Source organism: Danio rerio, chromosome 9 (genome assembly GCF_049306965.1).
Source record: "Danio rerio strain Tuebingen ecotype United States chromosome 9, GRCz12tu, whole genome shotgun sequence".
In the NCBI taxonomy this organism is placed as follows: domain Eukaryota; kingdom Metazoa; phylum Chordata; class Actinopteri; order Cypriniformes; family Danionidae; genus Danio; species Danio rerio.
In genome coordinates this window covers 46604229-46629129 of record NC_133184.1, presented here as the reverse complement: position 1 = coordinate 46629129, position 24901 = coordinate 46604229, and the positions used below count along the sequence as shown (strand labels likewise).

At 35.1% G+C, this 24901-nt stretch overlaps 1 protein-coding gene across 7 annotated transcripts in view; it reads right to left on the bottom strand.

The window, feature by feature from the left end:
- Nucleotides 1–3705: 3705 nt before the first annotated feature.
- Nucleotides 3706–24901, bottom strand: part of nckap1 (NCK-associated protein 1) — a 104241-nt gene continuing 83045 nt past the window's right edge. For 6 of the 7 annotated variants that reach the window (XM_005167921.5, XM_005167922.5, XM_073912024.1 and 3 more), the window contains 8 exons: nucleotides 22144–22237; nucleotides 17785–17867; nucleotides 14837–14917; nucleotides 14668–14761; nucleotides 8665–8781; nucleotides 8406–8515; nucleotides 8156–8245; nucleotides 3780–4741 (listed from right to left, as the gene is read on the bottom strand). In XM_005167921.5, coding sequence (XP_005167978.1) covers nucleotides 4625–4741; nucleotides 8156–8245; nucleotides 8406–8515; nucleotides 8665–8781; nucleotides 14668–14761; nucleotides 14837–14917; nucleotides 17785–17867; nucleotides 22144–22237 — 786 coding nt within the window. In that variant the 3' untranslated portion in view covers nucleotides 3780–4624. Of the gene's footprint in view, nucleotides 4742–8155; nucleotides 8246–8405; nucleotides 8516–8664; nucleotides 8782–14663; nucleotides 14762–14836; nucleotides 14918–17784; nucleotides 17868–22143; nucleotides 22238–24901 lie in introns of all 7 variants that reach the window. The other variant, NM_001137665.1, reaches the window with a different exon arrangement.

Below are 24901 nucleotides of genomic sequence, written 5' to 3'. Positions count from 1 at the left end.
TAACAAGCGTAGACTATAGGCCACTTGAAAGTTGGAACAAAGAAATAAAATAAGTCCTACAGCTGTAACATCGTAACATCTCAGCACTCTATAGGTCTAGGTACATGCACTTAGCCTTTAAATTATCCAACACACCAATGAAAAGTAATCTTGCTTAACAAATCAAATTAAAATAAACTCTAAATGATGACGGGTATTTTGGCAATAACGAAATTAAGATAAAGGCTGTGCAAGTTGTTTCTCCACTTCTCTTCACAATCTGGCATTAAGGCGGCGGTGAAGCTGAATAATAAAAGAATAATGCCACCATTAGTCTGTATACTCTGTCTACATTATGATTATATGGTTTAATTAATATTTATTTATAATTTAAAAACCCTTTACGCACCAAGATTAGGCTACGTGTGTTTGTGGAGGAACATTATTAAATCCACTGGCTTTAGCGCAGTCTCTCACTCATGGTGCGTCCAGCAGCTGAACACCCTTTCCTGCGGCTACAGGTCGAGATGCAGAGTTCTTATCCGGCTGATTTTGCAAGTTTTTGGTAGGATTGTTTGTTCATCTTCTACGGAAGCGTAGAGCTGCCACCCAGGTAAAAAAAAGAGCTTTATCACGTTTGTACAATATACTTTTCACGTTCTTACAATATAATATCACGTTTGTACAATATAATATCACGTTTGTACAATATACTTTTCACGTTCTTACAATATAATATCACGTTTGTACAATATAATATCACGTTTGTACAATATAATTTTACGTTTGTACAATATACTTTTCACGTTCTTACAATATAATATCACGTTTGTACAATATAATATCACGTTCTTACAATATACTTTTCACGTTCTTACAATATAATATCACGTTCTTACAATATAATATCACGTTTGTACAATATAATATCACGTTTGTACAATATAATATCACGTTCTTACAATATACTTTTCACGTTCTTACAATATAATATCACGTTCTTACAATATAATATCACGTTTGTACAATATAATATCACGTTTGTACAATATACTTTTCACGTTCTTACAATATAATATCACGTTTGTACAATATAATATCACGTTCTTACAATATACTTTTCACGTTCTTACAATATAATATCACGTTCTTACAATATAATATCACGTTTGTACAATATAATATCACGTTCTTACAATATACTTTTCACGTTCTTACAATATAATATCACGTTTGTACAATATAATATCACGTTTGTACAATATACTTTTCACGTTCTTACAATATAATATCACGTTTGTACAATATAATATCACGTTTGTACAATATAATATCACGTTTGTACAATATTAGTAATCATTAAGCCAACTTTATTTTTGAAAAGCAGGCGCATATTACCGTTATCGTTTCAGATATCTTCTGGTTTAAGCCTGCAGCTAACATTACTCACAATATGAAGGATTTAATCCAGTAAATTTTAAAATAAAGTTCTAAATAATTAATTATTTAAGACATCATTGCATGCATTTATGTTTAACATTGTACTAGAATATCACTCACCGGAAAAAATGGAGACCCGTCTTGGACGGTCTGTTAGTACAATTAACTGCACAACAAGCCATATTATTTAATAAATGTAAGAAATAAAACCAACAAATTGAACAGACTGCATAAAACCATGTACAACTAAAGCACAAACACTGCAGAAGCCATATTCATTAGACGGAATTAGCAGACGTGACGCGACCACGCGGGCTAGCTGCAGCTGACAAACTGTCAATCACGGCTGTCACTCAAGTGACCACTCCCTTAATTATGCAAAAGAAAAAATCATTAATATAAACCAAACGAATAAGTTATAAAAAAATTCACCCCCCTCAGAGTTGTCATGAAGGGTAACGCTAGCTATATGCACTAAAACCATCAAATGTACCAGGCTTTAAACACGTTTTTATCAGCTGTAAAAAAGGCCAATTTCCCATTGCAGTCAGAAATGACCTGCACTTCCTGGAGCCAGCCCCCCAAGGCGAGTCGATGAATTGCAGTTTTAGTTACTTCCGTATTGGCTTCACGAGGGAGAGCGGGATGTTGCCGCTTGGTCAATACAGAGATGAAGTTTTATATATACTTAGCGGCCACTTTATTAGGTACACCTGTCCAACTGCTCATTAACGCAAATTTCTAATCAGCCAATCATATCAAAGTGACTCAATGCATTTAGGCATGTAGACATGCTGCAGTTCAAACTGAGCAACAGAATGGGAAAGAAAGGTGATTTAAGTGACTTTAAACGCGGCATGGTTGTTGTTGTCAGACTTAATATTTCAGAAACTGCTGATCTACAGGGATTTTCATGTACAACCTTTACTAGGGTTTGCAGAGAATGGTCTGAAAAAGAGGAAATATCCAGTGAAATGCTGTTCTGTGGGTGCAAATACCTTGTTGATGCCAGAGTTCAGAGGAGAACGGCCAGACTGGTTGGTTCCAGCTCATAGAAAGGCAGCAGTAACTTAAATAACCACTCGTTACAACCGAGGTATGCAGGAGAGCATCTCTAAACGTACAACACATGGAACCTTGAGGCAGATGAGTTTAAGCAACAAAAGACCACAACGGGTGCCGTTCTTGTCAGCTAAGAACTGGAAACTTAGGCTACAACTTGCACAGGCTCAGCAAAACTGGACAAGAGACGATTGGAAAAACAATGCTTGGTCTGATGAGACTCGATTTTTGCTGCAACATTCGAATGATAGGGTCAGTATTTGGCATCAACAACATGAAAGCATGTATCCATCATGCCTTGTATCACCGGTTCAGGTTGGTAATAGTGGTGTTATGGTGTGGGGAATATTCTTGGCACACTTTGGGCCCATTAGTATCAATAGAATACCAGAGTATTGTTGCTGACAATGTCCATCCATTTATGACCACAGTGTACCCATCTTCTGATGGCTACTTCCAGCAAGATAATGTGCCAAGTTATAAAGTTTGAATCATCTCAGACTGGTTTCTTGAACATGACAATAAGTTCACTGTACTCAAATGGCCTGGAGTTCAATCCAAAAGAGCACATTTGGGATGTGGTGGAATGGGAGATTCACATCATGGATGTGCAGCCGACAAATCTACAGCAACTGCGTGATGCTGTCATATCGATATGGAGCAAAATCTCTGAGGAACATTTCCAGTACCTTGCTGAATTTATGCCACAAAGGATTAAGGCAGTTTTGAAGGCAAAAGGGCGTCCAACCCGGTACTAGTATAGTGTACCTAATAAAGTGGCCGGTGAGTGTATATGCTAAAAAGTGTCTGGTACATATTAAAATATGAAGGTAGCGATATCAAAAGGTTAAATCAAGCCCATAAAAGTAAATATGCCTTAGAAAAAGCATCTGCACAAACCCTGTGCCCTTGAGCTCGGTTCATGTGAGAAGATTTAGATGGTCAGCCTCTGATCAAAGAATTTCAGCAATGTTCTTGTCAGTAACAACAGAATATCAAAATGCTGCTTTTAGAAACCATTATTCACATTCCTGCATAATAAAATGCCAAAATCACAGATGTAACCTGTTACAGGGTTCCCGTACGTTATCACCAGTGATTTGCTGTTCATTTTCCTGTAAGTTTAAAGTTGCATATGCCTTCAGGATGAGGATTTCTATAAAAAAAGCACCCATTTAATCATCAACGATGTACAGGTAATTAACTTAAATGTTACTCATGAGTTCATAATCCGCAGTTTTTTATTATGATATAAAAAATACACCACTTAACAACATTAAAGTAAACCACTCAAACCATATATGACCTGATGTTTATTCATGTTATGGAAGATACATTGTCATTTCCAAAAAATCCAAAACATATAAAAACCGGTTAAGGGAGAGGAGGAAGTGGGGGAAACGACTGATAAACATTCAATAAATATGTATGAATGTTTATTATAGCTCACAGACGGGTACAATGGAGTGTCAATGCCACAAGGCATCATGAAAGTTAGTTAAAAAATTATACTATGCTTTGTACAAACAACACTAGGTTGCTTTTATAACATGTAGTTATGCACAATTCTGCCGTTTCAATCCGAATGAGATGCTGTTATATCCATTAATTTGGCAAGTATGTAAAAGGAACACAAAGTGTCATGAAAATAAAATGCAAATTCACAGGGAGGGAGAGAGAGAGAGAGAAGCACGCAGTAACCCACACAGATTAGATCTAGAACAACATCCAAAAAAGAAAAAGAAAAGAAAAATCACTGTTTCATAGAGGCATCTGTTATCAGAACAAGCATTTAGCATCATGTAGTTTTTAACAATTCACCCCTGCCCTCCCCCCCACATCCCAACACTCACAATTAACTATTTAATGTGTTTGTTTCCAAGTTTAACCATTGCAAATTAAAACACAAACCAAAAGAAATGGTCAAAAATGATACTTAGTGTCACTAGTCCCTGGGATCAAACTTGATTATTGTAAGTGGTCAATATACAAATTATTATAATTATTTTGTTTGCCATTTTTCCCTCTTTATTCAGTGTCATAAAAGTTTTGATCCCATCGAAAGTCTTGTAAGACTATAGCATCGGAGAATCCTACGGAGGAATATGGAATGAGAGTTGAAGTATCTGCTCCTGGAGTGCTCTTATGCTGAAGAAGATACCGACTGCTTGTATACGGCGTGATAGGCGTTTCGGAGCAGGACGTATGGAAAGCAGGACTCCAACAGGTCCATGGTGAGGAATGGCGATTCTTGAACGATCTAGACAAGAGCAGATCTCAGGGTGATTGGGATGTTCTGCTGAAGCCGACACACAAGTCTGATATGTACGAAAATAAACGCTTCTTGCTTTCCATTACACCCTAATTCGGTGCATCCTGGAGATTATGCTTCAAAGAGCTGAAAATCCCACAGACAAATCCCACACAAGGCTAACGGATCAAAAGAGCTGCGTGACTCTCAAACACAAACAGCACATTTTCCCAGTCATCTGACGGTTATGGACTCAAAAGGAAGACGGAAATATGGAAAAATCTTTCCCTGAGTATTTTAGCCATTTGTTTTCTCCACAGGGATTTCAAAACATTCTTGAGTACTAAGCATTTGTAGAGTGTTTGGATTAAAGCAACATAGTATAAGAGCAAAGTTAGACAATCATTTATTCATTACAGAGCACGGTGACCTTATCAAATAAAAACTTGACTCACTGTAGAGCAGGGCTGCTCAATCCTGTTCCTGGAGATCTACCTTCCTGCAAAGCACAGCTCTCACCCTGATCAAACACACCTGAACCAATTAATTAGGACCTGAACAGCACTTGATAATTACAGGCAGGTGTGTTTGAAATTGGTAGCAACTGAAATCTACAGGAAGGTAGATCTCCAGGAACAGGATTGAGCACCCCTGCTGTAGAGCATGAATACTATAGCTGCGTCCCAAATCGCATACTTATGCACTATTCTACGCCATTTTGTAGTATGAATAGTGTAAGTAGTGTGTTCACACTGAAAATTCTAAAAATAATAAGTGCACTTTAATTACCCGGATAATGCACTCATTCAGCCGCTAAAATGAAGTGTGTAATGATGGACACTCGCACTCAACGAACGCAGGTTTGCTTACGTAGCGGAAAGGGTGGAGCTATCGGACGCACATGTTGAATAACTTTATTTATTTTGGATGGTGAAAGCAAAATTCTCCTACGAGAGTGATTATAGCGCCTCCCGATGGTGAATACGGCAGTACTTACGGCAGGTATTATTTGATAATTCAGTTGTTTATTTCACTGATTTGGCAACCGTCAAACGTCATCAGGGAAACGGTTTGAATTTCCGCTTAGTAAAAAAAACATAAGTGTGCCATTTGGGACGACACAACATACATATACTATCCTGTTGAGTGTGTAAGTGCATAAGTACATAGTGCATGAGTGCATAGTGTATAGTGTGCCATTTGGGACGCAGCTAATGTGTAGATATTGGGGTGGGTCAGAAAGAAATCTCTTGAATCTCTTATTTTTGAACATAGGCTCATTGTACAACTTCCCTAAAGTCAGTCAAATTTTACCATTTTTATCCATTCAGCCAATCTCCTGGTCTCATTTGAGCAATTTTAGCTTAGCTTAGCATAGATCATTGAATCGGATTAGACCATTAGCATCTCATTCAAAAATTTCGAAGGGTGCTTCCACATCTGCAGTTCCCTTGATTTGGTCCGGACCAAGGGCAATAAATGATACATTGTTGCATGTTCTGCCGTCTTTTGGTCGTATTCACATTACACTGCTGGCTTTGGTCCGAACCAGTTAAAAAGAACCAAAATGCACTCATCTGACAAAATCCACATCTCTCATTGGCCAGATGTTGTTGAACATAGTTTCTGAACTGCTTATTGATTGGTCAGAATTCACGTGCCAAAAATGCCAATGAACTCCCGCAAGTAAACAAACCGGCAGACACAGAATGCCGCTTACTATGGAGGGACGACTGCGCTGGCTGATTGTATCCCTGCTTTAGACAAACAATACATTTCAAGAATGAAGCGCGGCCGCGGCTGGTAAACAATGTTTTAAAGCATTATTACTTTAGGTCACTTCAGGAGTCGTCGTGAATTAATTTAGTTAAACTTCGACATGGTCATCTTGCGAAAATATTACTAACGATCCATCAGGTAATGTGTTTTTACCTCTCTCTGTTGGTAAAGCGCTGTCAACAAATTTTTTTCCTCCATATCCCATAATGCACAGAGCAGCTGGATCAGTCCAAAAGGCGCAGTTGGGTCTGTTTTAGTTTGTATCATATTCTCACCACAAACGAACCGCTCCAGGGTTTGTTTGAAATTGTACCGAGACCACCTCTTCAAGCAGGTCTCGGTACGCTTTTTTGGTCGGCTTCTGGTGCGCACTCGAGTACAATTGCTGCATTCACACCTGCCTAAATGAACCGCACCAAGTGGGAAAGTGAACTCTAGTGCAATTCAACTGAACTAAATACGTCAGGTGTGAAAGCACTCTAAAAATCTTCTGTAGTTACACTGTATACCAAGATCAACAGAACATTAAAAGTGCATGGTAAGGCAGCAAAGTTCCTTGATTATTACGCTGGAATGAGAGTATAGTTCTTATCAGCCTAGAAATCTTTGTAATTTCCGTTACTTAATAATTCTGACAGAACGAGAGTATAGTTCCTAGCCATATCAGCCTAGAATAGGGGTTCTTGGAGGGCTGGTGTCCTGCAAAGTTTAGTTCCAACCCCAATCAGACACACCTGGGCTAGCTAATCAAGCTCTAACCAGGCTTTTAGGAAATATCTTTGCAGGTGTGTTGAGGAAAGCTGGAGCTAAAATCTGGACACCGGCCTTCCAGGACTGAGTTTGGACACCCCTGGTCTAGAACAAAGCAACTTTTCATTTTCCGTTAGACTTAGTACATGATGTAACTACAAAAGAGTAATGCTTTAAATTGGAAAATGATCAAAACTCTTTGGCCATTTCTCAGTGATATGTTAATGGTCTAATCCAATTCAACGATCTATGCTAAGCTGAGCTAAATGTGCTCCGACCAGACCTGTAGATTGGCTGAAAAAAAATTGGATTAAAAAAATTATTTAAAAAAGCGGAGTAAGCTCACTATTTTTTGTCTAAAGACAATTATTTACATTGTTTAATATTACTTTCTGTTTTGATGTATTTTAAAATGTATTTATTTCATGGCAAAGCTGAATTCGCTTCTTCATTACTTCAATAATTAATCCACTACTAGTCTCCAGTGTCTTATAATCCTTCGATTACATTTACATTAAAATACGTATACATACATTTATGTGTATATATACACACACACACACACACACACACACACACACACACACACACACACACACACACACACACAAACAAACATACATATATATATATACATATATATATACATACTTATATATATATATATATATATATAAGGATTCAACCTTTCCAATGATATATAGTTTGCCTTGATTAGATTAGGATTTAGATGCAAAAACATGAGCTGAATTTAAGCTTCCTGGTGGCAGGACTGTGACAGTTAAAGATTTTAAGTTAAATAAGAGGTACATCTATGAAGAAAACTCATCTGAATCTACATATCAATATCAGATGCCGTCTTCTGTCGTTTAACCGAGTTGTGGATTTACTCACCATGTCCAGGAGCAGGTAAACAGACTCTCTGTTCCGTGTAGTGGTTTTATCCGTCTCCTGTCCAATCTTCAGCAGGCTGGAGGAGGCGAGCTGACGGACAAAATTACAGGATTTATTAAGCTCCACCATGTCAGTTGCAGAAATTGAGTGTTTACTGCTGATATGTTTGTGTAAATTGTATGCTGTGTAGTAAAAGTACTGGAAACGAAAAATCTTTATGTCAGGAATTAGGACAATTGCTGCTACTTACGGCGAGGAATTCTTTGAGGCGATCCTCTATGCTGCCCTTGTGGATCGTGAACAGAGCGGCGGCAATCTGGTTTATCGCTTTAGCCAGACAGTGAATGTTGTTGCAGTGACCTTAAAAGATTTATAGAGAGTTAACACACACGCGATAAATGTCAAAAAAAAAAAAAGTTGTTCCAGAGAACCGCAGTTCAAACAGCACAGATGTAATCTGATTTCATTCGCAGCGGTTCAGTGCAAGTCTGAAATGTAAAAATTGGTACCTTCTATTGCGGGACTGTACTGTGACATCACGTTGCTGGCCAGGGTCGGCATGGAAACGGCCACGAAGACCATCAACAGGCAGGCGATCTTGTACTCTTCCTCCGGGCTAATATTTTCTGTTACAAAACACAGAGAATTGAGTTCATGAGTTTTCTTTTAGGTAACCCTGATCCGCTGCCATTGGGAGAACGGCAGGGAAATTGCAGAGATTGCAGTTCTCACTCTGGACAGTGTCCGAAAATCTGCATCAGTGGCCAAGAAAAACGGTGCAAATGTCCAAAAATTAACTCTTATTTATGTTATTAGTGCAACAGCGCTTGGGAGTGATTCAATTAAGTCTAGTTTGAATTGACTTTCTATTTAGATAGTAAACAGAAGACGTTTGGATTAAACCGTCGGGGGAACAGAACAAAAACATCAGCGCGAGCCAAGAGGCCCTGGAGGGTCTGCACTGCTCTGAGAAATTCAGAGCCGTTCACTGGAGAGATTTGCTCAAATCTGGACAACTGCTATGAGCTCTGAGGTGTGTTTCTTCTCAGGAAGCCAATTCCTCGAACGGGCTCAAATGCTGGATGAAGGTTTGATAAGCAACGCTGGACACTTGAAGTGAACAGCAAAATATAATACAAGGTTTCCACACTTTCATGAACAGCAGATTCAATGACATTTTAAAGCACCGCTGGTTTTAAATCAAGCACCTTTGTAATTTATACTCCAGAATATGAAACTCCTTTACTGTACTTACTGGGTATTTGCAGGAATCCTTAAGGTAATTTCAATACCATTTTAATACTTTTTAAAGACCTTCTGAGAAGATTGTAAGACCTCGTCACCAATTCAAGGTCTAATCAGTATCAAACCTTTAACATAAACAGCTGCAAATAAACAGTTGTAGTTGCCACAAAACTCGGAGGAAACAAAGCTAGAAAGAATAAATTACGTGGTTGTTTTCAGCGACAGGCTTCAGTCACTGTTTAAACTCATCTTTCTCGAGTACGCAAACTTATTTTCCCATTTAGCTGTCTGTTTCGCTCTATGGTTTTGCTACATGTGGCGAGCATCCCACCACCTTCCAGCATTTGTCGCAAATGGGCTCTAAGCACAGCTAAAGTTTTAAAACCAACGATTAACTTCCGGTGAAAGCTTAATGTGACTATTAGCAATTTCACAAGGTTGTTTTTAAGATTATAAATGCTGGTTAGACCTTAACTGCACTGTTGCATTGTACTTGTACATGTGTAATGACAATAAAGTTAAATCTAATCTAATCTAATTTAGAAATTAAAACACAGGCTTGTAGATGTTTTGAATAGTTAGTTTGTCAATGTGTGAATCATGTTAACTGTCATTTGTTTTTTGTTTGTTGTCAGTTAGATCCATGCAACCTGTATACTGCCTAATCTTGGCCAAAACAAGTATAATTACATTTAATTTACACAACAATAACATTTGGTAGTCTGAAAATAAGTTTTTTAAAAAAACCAAACAAAAAAATTGTCTAATGAAATGATGTTGACTGAAAAAAGAGAAACAGAAGAAAACCTATTCTCTCTATTACACAAAACAAAGACATGGTTTTATGCACAATACAAAACCATCCAGCTTAAAGTAAAATTTTGTGCATTAAAGATTTATGACACAATGCTGTACAACGCTGGCATTGTAGATAGTAGATTTGAATGCTCTTAAAGTAAACTATGTCTTTGTGTAAAGTCTGCGACCTCCTTTAAAAGTCATATGAAATTTAAATAAACAATTTTTAGATGTTTACAGGATATCTGTCAGCCAGTGTGCTCCAAAACAGACACAACTCGTGTTTAGAAAGTATAAACCGGAAATAAACACCCACAGCTTGCAGTTTGTCACTTCTGCCTGATGCAACAATTTTTCTTCACGTCACCTCATATTTCAGTGTCTCATTCAATCTTGACCAATCAAATGCTCCCTAGTGTCTGACATACCCGGCCCCTTTTTTAAAGAGGGAGGAGCCAATGTATGCCCCGCCCTCTCTTCATGGTTCAGTTGAGATTAGGGCTGGTTCTCAAAATGCATTCTTCAGCGTTCTTGCGTCCTCGTGTTTTCATGTAACATCATCATCAGCTGCCAAAGTTCAATTCCAAAACTCAAGAGAAGTGCAACATTTTATATAGATTTATTATTAAAGTTCAGAGATATAAATTATTTACCTCAGGAGTTCCCTAAATGTAAACATCACCATGAAAATTTTTATAAAGGGTATTTATTTGCTGAAGTTCGTATTAAAATTTGTTTTATTTGTATTGTGCAACGTATATATATAAAGTCTTTATCCATAGTATATACCAGGGGTCATCAAACTTGTTCCTGGAGGGCCGGTGTCCTGTGGATTTGGGCTCCAACCCTAATTCAACACACTTGAACCAGCTAATCTAGGTCTTACTAGGTATACTTGAAACAACAAGGCAGGTGTGTTGAGGCAAGTTGGAGCTAAACACTGCAGAGACACCAGCCCTCCAGGACCGGGATTGGTGACCCCTGGTATATACTGTGAAAAAGGGGAAAACAAATCGTTTGTATGGATGCTGAGGGTCATGTGACCATCAAGAAGAACGCAGCATCTCATTTCTCACAGGACGCTTTCTGTGTTCTCGCAGTCTACCAAGTTCGTTCTTCTGATGTGACCTGGCAAGACCGGTCTTTACAAGAACGTAAGTCCAGTTCATTGCGTTCTTGGAATTGAGAAACAGCCAAGGTCAAACAGAAAATGAAAAATTTCAAAGCACTTCACAGACCTTTATGCTGTATTTATAATGCATGACTCTTTATGAAAAAAAGTATTGGATTATTGAGCAGTCAGTATAATAAGTTAGTCTAATCACTTTTAGTTAGCTACTCATAAACACTGAAAACAAGATTTCAGAAACCTTGATCTTCAGATCTGCTAGTCACAGATATTTTGTGTTATTTTCAACTCTTGAGGTTGTGGCCTGGCCGCGTGAGGTTTGAAACTTTCTTGTGAAATCATTCACCGCAGAAATAATAAGACATGGTAAGCTGATACCGTGACCAGACTGAACATGGGTGTGGATGTAATGCATGTGTGTGAGTGTGTATTATAGTGTGAGGTTACACCGTAATCACAGTGCAGGCGAGCATCCTCACGCTGCAGTACTTGACCAGATTAGCCCTGATGTAAACCATGTGATACCACTTAACGTTTCGACACAAACCAAACCTTTTTTACAGCCAGCTAGCTTGATTCCAAGGTCTTTATGGGGGTACAGGGATTTCTGGTAAATCATTTGGCATCAAATGGGCTTTAGATTTCAGCACCAAAGTGCACTTTGGAAAAATGATTCCTTTTCTTTCAAGTGCGTGCGTACCGATGTCACACTTCGGTAGCGAACAATTTTGTTGCGAATGCTGTTGAAAGCTGCGTTCCAGTAGTTGACGCTAGTTCGAACAAAGCTAGAGCAGAAACACCTGATGCATATCTGCACTTTCTCAAGAAGCCAAAACTAAAAGAACTTGCAGATTTTATTTTCCTCTGACTTGGAAAAAGTGAGACTGTTTATATTCTGAAGACGTAAAAAAAAAGGCACCTTGGCTTAAAAACTGTCTGGATTTGCTTTGCTATTTTGATTGGTCTGAAATAATTGACTTACCTTAAACTTGTCTCAACAACATTTGAACACAAGTGGTCGCAAAAGTTGTTTTTGCAGGGTACCCCCAGGACCCTCCAAATGAAATTCAAGACCTTAAGACCTTTTTGATACCATTTTAAAAAAAAATTCAATGCCAACCTCATAACCATTCCGACAGAAGTATGAAAGGAAAATGTCAAATCTGTATATATTTTGAACCCTAGAAAATAATAATGTACAAGGGGGCTACTTGAACTAAATAAAACTTTTATTTCAATTATTATATTTAACACATACGCGACAACATGGCTGTCCACCCAGTAGTGTGCATGAAGGTCCAAGTGCTTACTTTTTGTCATTTTATTGAGACTCTCGTCAAACATGACAATAGGTGGTTGGCGCTGATGAGCAGTACTACACACAGTGTGTTTGGCACCCCTCATATGGGAGTCCAGGGCCATAACACCCATCGTCTCTAGCTTAAAAAATTTCCGACCACACCGGCACTAACATTAGTACGTGTCGCGGTCATTTCCTGGCACAGGCTTGACCCAAATGTAATTTGGATTCCTTGGCCACAGTGGATTAAACTGATATTTTCCCATTTTAGCAGACAAGCTAGGCTAGTGACTATCTTGTTCTGTACCTCACTTGCCTAGTAACCATAGTAACGGGTATGCACGCTTTCGCGCTTTCTGCTATGACCTGAAGCGCGAGGTGAACTCAATGTTACCCTGACTTTTTGGTTAGCCAACACTAGTAACACTAGTATAACCTTAATCCTAGGAAAGGCGAACATAAATAAATAAATAAAATAAGACCTGTCACGAAATTCAAGACATTGTATACCAAATTCAAGGCTATTAAGGCCTTCATTTGAGATTATCAAATTTAAAACTTTTTCAATGATTTTAAGAACCCGCGGGTACTCTGATTTGACAGCATGATGATACCAGGTGGAAATGGTAATGCGTCTCAGCTGACTGTGTGTGAAGGGAAAACTGGTCTGATGTGTGATGCCATATTCCATAGTCTGAAATAAATAATTCCAATACTATATTCCACGCATTAAATAAAAAAAGAAATAATTTAAGATACTTGTGACCCTGGACCTTTGTCTACTACACAGGTATCTTTCTGGCAATAGCCAAAAACACATAGTATGTGTCATAATTATACATTTTTCTATTCTGCCGAAAATCATTGGATATTTAAATAGAATTTTATAACATTTTTGGTTTGATCTGACAGGACCGTAGAATGACAGGAAGTGAAGTAGGAGATAAAGGGGGACAGGATCAGGAAAGGTTCACAAGCTAGGAGTTGGAATGCCTGGAGCACCGTTGCGCAGACAAATGATTAAAATATTAAGTAAAGATCATTTTCAATGAAGAATTCCTACTGTAATTATATTAAAACTCATTGCACAAACTAAACAACTAAAAATATCTTTAAAGGTGATTTTCTCAGTATTTTGATTTTTTTAACCTCTTAAATGGTTGAATTTCAGACAAATATTGTCTTAATCCAACCAACCACCAATCAATGGAAAGCTTATTTATTCAGATTTTGGGTGATTTATTAATCTCAATTTTTTTTTAAAAATCGACACGCATGATTGGTTTTGTGGTTTATGGTCGCATATGAATGTGATTGTGTGAGCAAAAAATCTGAATTTCAATAATCATTAAAAAAAAAAAAAAAACTCTGGTTATAGTTCCAGTAAAAAGAGAGAAAACCTATTGCCTTAAAAGTGACAAATTGAATTCAATTTAACTTAATTTGCAATCCAAATAGTGAGCAAACTTGGAACTTTTAAGTTGATTTAACTTAAATTTTATAATTATGCACAGTTCATTTACTTAAACACTTAAGGCAATGGGTTTACTCACTTTAGGCAAAGTCAACTAATTTTGTTTAAAAGCCACTGGTTTACTCACTTTTTTTAAGTTTACTAATCATTTTAGACAGTGTATCTTATTCCAATAAATATATAAACCTTGCCATTACAATGTTTGAGTTTGGTTGAGAATGTTTATCTGAATAAAAACACACAGTAAAAATGATTAGCTGAAATAAGTTAGTAAACCTGTGGCTTTTAAAACAAGTACACAACTTTGGTAAAAAAAAAAAGATTAAACCCTTTGGCTAACATTTTTTACGTAAAATAACTAAGTTAAATCAACTTAAAAGTTCCAAGCTACTTTACTTTTACGTTAAGTTTACTCACTTTTTTAATAAGAGTGAACTTGTTGCTTTTAAGGAAATTGGTTTATTCACTTTTTAATTCAACTAATCGTTTTACACTGGAACGGCAAAGTTTATATTTGATTTTAAAATGGATTGAAGTAACATTTCAAATGGTTTGAAGCAACTTACCAGACTTCTGGGATGACAGCGCCACTACTAGAGCAGGGTCGATCTCACAGGGCAGGCCTGCAGCAGAAGACAGCTCGTACACGTTCATGGCCACCTGACAGAAGGGAGAATTTCAGGTCTGGCTGTTTCCCCATTGTTACTGTTACCAGCAAGTCTGAACTCCACTTACCTTCATGTCAGTTTCACGAGGAATGTGATCTTTAAAGTCTTCAACGGAGCTCACCAGGAAGGGAATGTGGCAAGAGAGCACCTATAGAGAAGGACAAATCTTTGATCAGAGCTCACTTGGGCTACTTTTTTGTTTAAGCAACTTTATTGCAATGATATTATCCACTTGTTAAGTGTGACGTCACGCATAGCAGCTTCCGGATACAAGTGCTCTATTATACTGTATAGGGAGGCTCAACAAATGGTAATAATAAACACTTACAAAGCGCTGTAATACTTTCCAAAATCATGATTGCAATATATATATATATATATACACACACACACAGTTGAAGTCAGAATTATTTGCCCCCTTGAATTATTAGCCCTCCTGTTAATTTTTTTTATCAAATTTCTGTTTAACGAAGAAAAGATAACATATTAACATATTTCTAAACATAATAGTTTTAATAACTCATTTCTAATAACTGATTTATTTTAACTTTGCCATGATGACAGTACATAATATTTGACAAGATATTTTTTAAGACACTTCTATACAGCTTAAAGTGACAATTAAAGGCTTAACCAGGTTAATTAGGTTAACTAGGCAGGTTAGGGTAATTAGGCAAGTTATTGTATACCGATGGTTTGTTCTGTAGACTATCGGGGGAAAAATTTGCTTAAAGGGGCTAATAATTTTGTCCCTAAAATGTTTTTAAAAAAAATTAAAAACCGCTTTAATTCTAGCCGAAATAAAACAAATAACACTTTCTACAGGAGAAAAAATAATATCAGACATACTGTGAAAATTTCCTTGCTCTGTCAAACATCATTTAGAAAATATTTAAAAAATCAAAAAAAAAAAAAAATAAATAAAATCAAAGGGGGGCAATCCAAATGTTGAGTAAATTTCAACAATCCTAAAGCCATATTATATAATACAAAATGAATAGCATTATGTGAGAAAATGGGCTAGTTTTAAATATCACTCACTGATAAAACAGTCAATTCATTTACCCTTTGCATATTCAAACTTGATATGCAATATGGCAACCAAACCTGAAGCGTTTCAAGCTGAATATTTGATTCAGTGCTATTTTAATGTTATTTGAATAATATTAGCAATAGTAACACTTAGTAAGTCTTTTTTATATATATTTTTTCAGTTTTTTTTTATTTTAGTAAATTTGTTTGCACTTTTTAAATAAGTTTTATTACTATTATTTATTTTAAACATTTTTTTTTTCAGTTTTAGTTATTCCAAATCAGTTGACAAAAAAAAAATATATATATAAATATATATATATATATATATATAAATATATATATATATATATATATATATATATATATATATATATATATATATATATATATATATATATATATATATAAATATATATATAAATATATATATATATATATATATATATATATATATATATATATATATATATATATATATATATATATATATATATATAAATGTACATCACCATTCACTAAGAATCTTCATGTGCTGTGATTACAATATCTCATTCATGTGACATGATTGTGTTTATTTTAATTTATTTTAAATTTTCATATTAATTTAATTACCAAGGGAAAATGTTTTGTTTATGTTTTCGCTGATTATTTGATTTTATGTTAACATATTTAACTAAATAGTTTTTAGTTAGTACAGTGTATATACAGGAAACAGGGAATGAAATCCACTAACTTTTAAGACCTATTTTAAGACCCTTTCCAAACATTTTAAGACCTCATTGTCACTTTACGTTTTAACCGGTAACATTGACGACATTTTAACTTAGTTTATCTACTAAATACTAACTTTAATAAACATTTATTCTATTTATATAATGAATACAAATGCTAATCCGGCTGGTGGCGCCTAGAGAACAGCTGGAATAATGGTTTTGCCTTTAATAAACAAACAGCGTGACGTCAAATCAAGCTGGTTTTTATCGATTTTATAAACTACAGGGCGTCCCCATATTAGCAATTTTTTCAATAAAACTTTATTTAAACTTTATCAAACAAATATACATTGCATAATCAAAAATGCTACAAAATTTTATACCATGTAAAATAGCATTTAAGAGATTTTAAGACCCTGTGAACACCCTGTATTAACAACACTAATTTTAATACATAAATTATGCAACAAAAAAAAAGGATTTAAGAGCTGTAAAAAGCTCTGTTCATAAAAAAAGTTGTTGCATGACTTCTAAAGACGGAATATAGTGCACAAATCCTAAAAAAAAACAAATTGTCCATATTGTATCTTGGATATATAAATCACTCTCTAGGACTTCATTCAGAAAAGAGCAGCTTGAACATTATTTTAAACATCTCTTTCTGCATTTCATGGAATTAAAAAAATACAGGATGGTAATGAGCAAGATCTCAGCTATAAGAGGTCCAGCATCTTTCTGTTAAGTTGAAGTGTTTTGCATATGCAGGGTATCTGCGGGGTCTTAAGAAGTCTTAAATCTCAAAAGCTAAATTTCAGGCCTTAAAAAGTCTTAAATCTACTGAAATGTTGTTTTGTAGTTCTTAATTCTTTTTTATCATTTCTTTTTCTTTCCTTCGTTCATGTGCAGCTAATCAATCTGGCCATTAACCTCCATACAATCACCAACAATCCTAATCTCGATAGCATTTCAGTACTTTCCTTACAGTAACATCTGTTTAAATATTCTCCATTTATTTACTGCTGAGGATAATGACCTGACCTATTTTTGTATAATTAAATAATAATAATTTTTAATAGGTCAAGCGAAAATCTTTTTTTACGGGGATATCCGAAAAAACATACTCAGCATTTATCCCTGTAAAAGTCTAAAATTGCCTTCATAATGGTCTTAAAATGTCTTAAATTGAACTTGGTGAAACCTGTAGAAACCTTGATATATGTGTGGATCAAGTTATGAGAGTAACAAGACGTCTGGACAACAAACTTACATCTCGGAGAGCTTCCTGAGCCAGAGAGCGGAACGACAAAATCACACCAATGATGGTCATCCGTTTCAGCACGCTGTCAACCGCTGCGGAAACAGAAGACACGTCATGTTAATAACTTCCCGAAATAGTCCATTTTCCTCCTTTAGAACTACTAAAAATAGGTCTGCAGGTGGTGTGAACATGGGCCGCATTCCTCAGACTGGATTTGAAAATACATATGAGCTCAGTAATGTGACTGTATGAGGACAAGCCATAACAAATACCACAAATAGCTGTGTGCTGAGGGTCTCGTCTACCATGAGGGGTGGCTGTTATTACAGCTCATACCATCAGATTCCACACGGCTATCATCTAATAGAGTGATGTTCAACCTGAGCTTCGTGGACATGACAGGAAATGTACAAAAATTCACATATTAATTAGCAGGGCCGGAGTGGGACTCTTTTTCAGCCCTGGAGTTTCTAGCCTTAGACCAGCCCACCTCAGTTCACTACTGACTATATTAAAATAAGGTTATTTCCAATTCAGTTTCTAATTACACTATCACGTCTTTTTTTGAGAAAACAGCACTTTAAGAACTTCAAATGTTCAACAACCCTTACAGTATTATGTCTTAACAATAAAAATGAAAAAATAAATAAAAAATTTGTTACTCAGACAAGGACCGAACCCAGGTTGGCCGAGTAATAATCTAACGTACTAACCACTGTACCACAACAGCTGTATGTTTAATGGTGACTTATCTAGTTATATCATCATTAACCTGCATCCTGCTCACGAGGCTACGAGAAAATAAATAAAAAGAGCAGAGCTGCGGTAAAATAATGAATAAGAAGGCTGTGGTCAAGTAAATAAATAAATTATTTTAAAAAAGTGTGACTGCTGAGAGCAACCGATTCTGGAACTAGGGACACCGGCCCTCGCGGCCAAAAAACGGACCGGCCCACCGGGAATTCTCCCGGTCCTCCCGATTAGCCAATCCGGGCCTGTTAAATAGACACAATAGACTTGGCTATGTGTATTCATGACTTTAAAACATTAACAATGTTTACATGAACATCAGGAATCTGAATAAGACAATAATATGATTAAGGAGTTTACATAAGTTGCTTCTTGAATGTTTCTGTTTTACATGCCATAGTACATAGTTTGATTAACATCATTACGTCAACTAAGGTGTTTACATGTCTATACTGCATTCAATAATGCAACTAAAACTGAAATCATCCACATTTCTGTTTTGATTGATGACTTTAATCGGAGTAAGGTCATAAAAAAAGCTATTTACATGGTAGACTCTTAATCAGATCTTAATGTCTTACTCATAATAAAAATAGAGTGTTGGTGTCCATGTAAATGTACTTGATGTTAATTTGTAAGTCTCTTCTCTTTAAGGTGATTTTTACATCACAATAATGTATTTAAAAAAAAACAAAAAAAAAAAACAACAACATTGTTTAAAAGATTTCCATTTACAAGGTTTCTTGCAGTTATAAATCAGCGCGTTTAAGGTCTGTTTTCTTTAAAAATGACCAACCTTCACTGCCTGATTGATATACAATATAAAGCGGCTTTCAGATTGTACAAGAAGCACTGCAATAAATGACATTATCCCACGCCATGTGTTTATAATAGCCACATTTATTTTACTATAGTATTTTCAATAGTGTTTCTGCACTCGTTTGACAGGCATGTGTGTAAACAGCTTTTCATTATAAACTTGAACAAATTAACAACCTTTTGGTCTAATATTTTTAAAATTCTTTCTCAAGCTCTTAATATAATCATCACTCCTGACCCTCTGACTGCCCTTTTTGGTTATCTTCCATCCCCAACTACACAAACATCACGCTGCGTCATTGCCTTTACCACCTTGCTCGCCAGGCGTGCAATTCTCCTCAAATGGAAACATGTGTCCCCTCCCTCATCAGAAAACTGGATTAAAGAGGTTCTTAAATGCATCTATCTTGAGAAACTGACACATTGTTTTAAAGGATCACTGAACTCCTTTAACAAAACATGGAGTCCCATGCTGTCAGTCATTGAGAACCTTAACATTTCAGGAACTGCTGACTAGAATTTCGAAAGGGAGAAAGAGAGACTTCTAGTTTTTATTTTACATTTTCATCCTTTGTATTTACCCATATATTTATTTTTATTTATTTTATTTATATATATTTTTTCTTCTAATGTTATTATTTATTTGTTTATATGTTTATTATTTATTTATCAGTGTCTTGATTCACCGTTACATACTTATTGAAGGCCTCAGAAAATAGGGAGGGGTGGGAGATGGGAGGGATGGTGCATAGAAGGGGGTAGAAAAATGTAAGGTTGTTTAAAGAGTTCTACAGATTTCTTGTTTTTATTGCTATGTATTTCATGTCATCTCTTTGCTGATAGGACTTCTATTTTTCATATACATTTGCAAGTTTGTATAATATCTGGAAAAAATGCAATAAAAATATTGGAAATAAACTTGAACAACTGAATGAATGCTGAAGTCTGTTTAACGGATTGTATTTTAATTACATTACAGCTTTGATGCTGTAATTAAATTAACTGTATAAAATTAATAATAATTATAATAATGCATTTTATTTAAAGGCGCCTTTCTTGACACTCAAGGTCACCGTACAGGACAGCTAGAACAATCAGTTTAAATAAAAACACAATAAAAGTCAATAAAATTGCAGTCGAGTTAAAGAGAATAAGCTGCTTTAAACAGATGTGTTTGAGTTTGGATTTAAGTTGTGAAAGAGAGTCTAAATTACGGAGATCAGGAGGAAGTGAATTCCAAAGCTGAGGAGCAGAATGGTTGAAGGATCTGCTCCCCATGGCGATCAAACAGACAGAGGGAACAGTGAGGTGAATGAGTGTTTGAGAAGGTGTGGCGATATGAACAAGATTAGTAAGGTATGAAGGAGCGAGATTGTGGATGGCTTCAAAAGTAAGAGGAAGTATTTTATAATTAATTCTGAAAAAGTTGGGAAGCCAGTGAAGCTGTCGTAGAATTGGTGTGATGTGACAGATTTTTTTTTTTTTGTGATAATACGGGCTGTAGTGTATTGTACAAGTTATAATTTATGAAGTGTTTTTTTAAGGGAGGCCAAACAGAAGGGAATTACAAAAAAGTCACATTAACCGTTCACCAGAAGTTTATCGGTATGGGAAGAAACACTAGCTGTGCATATAGGCTATTGTTCAAGTACGTCCTCATGTTATAAGCAGTATTTATAATACATAACACATAATATAAACGTGCATGACCTTCTATTAACATCACTGTTCTTTTAAAATCGCATCTTTACGGTTTACATGAACAAATGATTTACTTTACATGCTGCCAAAATGTTACGTAAATAAACAGCCAAAACGCAGAATAAGTTTTCATGTTTAGGTCAAAATCAGCTTTGTGTAAACATCACCTAAAACTAATTTTAGGCAAGAATCATCCCTTTAACAAAAAGAGTAGTTTGACACATAAATAAAGATACTTCAATACTTCATTTTAAAGGAAGTTTAAGAGCATTTAATAAAAGAAAAAGACATGGAACATTTATATTGGTAACACTATAATAATTACACACTATGAATCATCTATTAACAAATTAGCAAATAGTTAATTCATTATTTGTTAAGCATTAACTCTACATTAATAGAGGTTAGTAAAAGGTTTATAATTGCAGATATAAATGCTGTATTCTTGACTTGTAAGCACATTTAAAATGTGCTTAATAGCTGTACTTTCATACTTCGTCACTGATTCATTTTTTATGAATAAATTAAATAAATTAAAATTAATAAGTGATTCAGTGTGTAGTTATTATTATGCATTACCTTTATATTTAATGTACAATTAACTCCTTGATTAACATTTTTACATTTTTAAATTTAATATTATATTTATTTAAAAACTTTATAAACTAAGAAAATAACCCTCGACTGTATTGGGGCTGCCTTTTTTTTAAAAATGAAAATACAACAAAAACATGGTAATTTGAATATATTTTAAAAAGTAATTCCTTCCAGTGCTACAGTGATGTGATATATAAAAAAATCCTTCTACTATGATAATTTTGTGCTCAAAAAACAGTTATTATAATAAATAAAAACAATTATGATACCTAATATGTACAGTATATAGAAACCTTAGTACAATTTTTAGTATTCACTGGTGAACTAAATTATTCAGAATAACAACAACCACATAAAAATCTTTGAAAACATTAAAAATGTAGATTACACTGGTGGTCAATTTTATGTGTCAGTAACTAATGTGATTTTAAATTAATAACATCATAGCACTGTAAATGCCATAAAAATATATCACTAAAAAATCCCACAACAGATACTCACATGTTAGCCTCTTAAAGAGTGCTGCCATATGGTCCGGCTTGTCAAAGCTGGTCCTCATCTGGGTTAAAACCTCCACATTGTCCACCACAAGTTTCTGGAAGGGTGACAAAAAACAAACAGTATGAAGAGAGGACATCATTACCTACATGAATCGCAAAAAAGGCATTCAAATCCAACAACCGTATATACAACAATGCCTTAACCCTTGTGTGCTGTCCACATCCAGTCTGAGGTGAATTGAAGTCTTAATTTGGCCACAACTTTCTCTGTTTTAGTAAATGGAATGATTTTTGATGACGAATCTTATTTTAGCATAAATTTTGGAAAATGATTTGAAAAGTTTCAAAAACTCAACAAAACACTGAGCAAATTCGCTACCCTTTTGTTATGCTGGTGGCTGTTTTTGCCCAATTGACTTGCATTATAGTGACATTTTTTTATTGCAAAGCCATGACAGTATGCAATCATGCATTCTTAATTGTTGCTGGTTTTCCCAGTTGGGAAAAGGTAAAATAGCTCAGCTCTCAGAACATAGTAAAAATGGTAAGTGTATTTATGCACACAAACCATAATCTGCTGTTTTACTCCATAGAACTCCATATAAAAGCCAGAAACTTTTTGCCCGGGCCTATCTAAATGATTAATGGTGTCAATTGATGATTACCAGTAAAAATGACACATTTTAGCTCTTTCAAAGAGGAAATCCAGCAACAATCAAGAATGCATGATTATATGCTTTTATGACCTTGCAATAAAAAAATGTCAATATAATGAAAGTCAATGGGGCAAAAACAGAAAACGAAAGTAGGGATGCTCATAATAACCAATTCACCGTTAACCGAAAGAGTGTGTTTTTAACCAATTAATGGTAGCAGTTAAAAGATTAAAAAAAATATATATATATAGTTGAGTTTAGAATTATTAGCCCCCCTGTTTATTTTTTCCCCAATTTCTGTTTAACAAAGAGAGTGACATTAAAGTGACATTTAAAGGCTTGACTAGGTTAATTAGGTTACTTAGGCAGGTTAGGGTAATTAGGCAAGTTACTGTATATGGTTTGTTCTGTAGATCGAAAATAAACAAAGGCTAATTATTTTGTCCTTGGGAAATGGTAAAATGGTATTAAAAAATTAAAAATTGATTTTATTCTAGCTGAAATAAAACAAATAAGACTTTCTGCAGAAGAAAAAATATTATCAGACATACTGTGAAGATTTCCTTGCTCTGTTAAACATCATTTGGAAATATTTTTAAAAAGGGGGGAAATTTTTCTTTTTTTAATAACTTCTATATAGATTTATATAGAATTTCATAGATAGATTATTCATAAATATAGATTTCAACTATATAAATATTTAAATGGATGCATAAATGTGCAACACATATTAGTTAACTCGCGAGATGGTAACACATGCAACCACACATGCTTACAGACACATTTTGCCAAAGAACCAAAATGAAAGAAGAATATTACTGGTCACAGTTTGACACAGACGAGTTGATGTCAAACCAGCGCTGATGCTGACTGTCTCTGTCCTGAATCCGCGTCATAAACACCTGTTTACTTGCACATTTGGAGAAAGCCGCCGCAAAACAAAACTTTCTGAAATGTGTGATGCTTTGGAAACAAGGCGGCCACAAGACAGAGCGTCTGGATTTTCTCTCCATGAGAGAAATGCTTCAGCACCACTTATAAACACAACAAATAGCCTATAGTTGTGATGATTTAATGCACAAACAACAAACCAAACTTTTTTGAATTTGGAAAATTAGTTATTAAAGGTTATTTTAACCATTTTATTTTAAGCATTTATTTCATAATCTTTGAATCAATGATTTTTGCCTAATGATAACTCAGCACCAAACTGGGGCTTTCATTTTACAGCTATTAAAACATTTATGCAAATTAATGCAATATCAAATATAAACAACAAAACTGTTATTTGCTATAGTAGTCTATATTTTAGAAAGTCAACACATGCGTTTTGTCATTGACTTTAAATCACACACAGCGCACATGAACTGCGAATGAGACAGAAGAACAAAAAAAGCACACAAGCTCTAAAGTTAAACCAGACTCTCAAAACAAAATCTTTCAAATAATGACTTATGATATAAGAATAACAGCGGAGCGTTAATTAAATGCATATTTTCCACAGATCAATTGATTTGAGGTAGCTATTTTTATTTGACGGAAGAAAAAACAAATGATGGGAAAAACAGCCTATGCTGGTTCTTAAAAAGGATTCAGCCAGTGTTTTTGTTTTGTAATCTAAATTTGTCATTTAAGTGAAAAATATCTAGGGCAGGACTATTTATTTATTCTTTTTATAATTTTTTTGTGTGCTGCAGATGCATGAATATGTTCAGTTGTTAGTATGCTTGCATGTTAAAAAATATCAATATCTTAAAATGCAATATTTAATGTGTCAGACACAAAATAGACACCTCAATTATTTATTTTTAATTAAATAATTTTAAACTAATCTGACCAGTTAACAGTTAATATTCAGTTAACAAGCGGCGGTTGTCGGTTAGCAAAATTAAACGAAATACGCACCCCTAAACGAAAGGGTAGTCAATTTGAAAAGTACACTAGGGTTAACCAGAAAACAAACTTGTTTTGATAACAGACACAGAATTGAGCTTTTTTTTTCCTTCCAATAAATACTTTTAACAGTTACAATCTTGATCAGTAGCCGATTAAAAAGGCATAAAACGACCTGAGACGGAAACTGTGAAGAAATGCATGGGCACG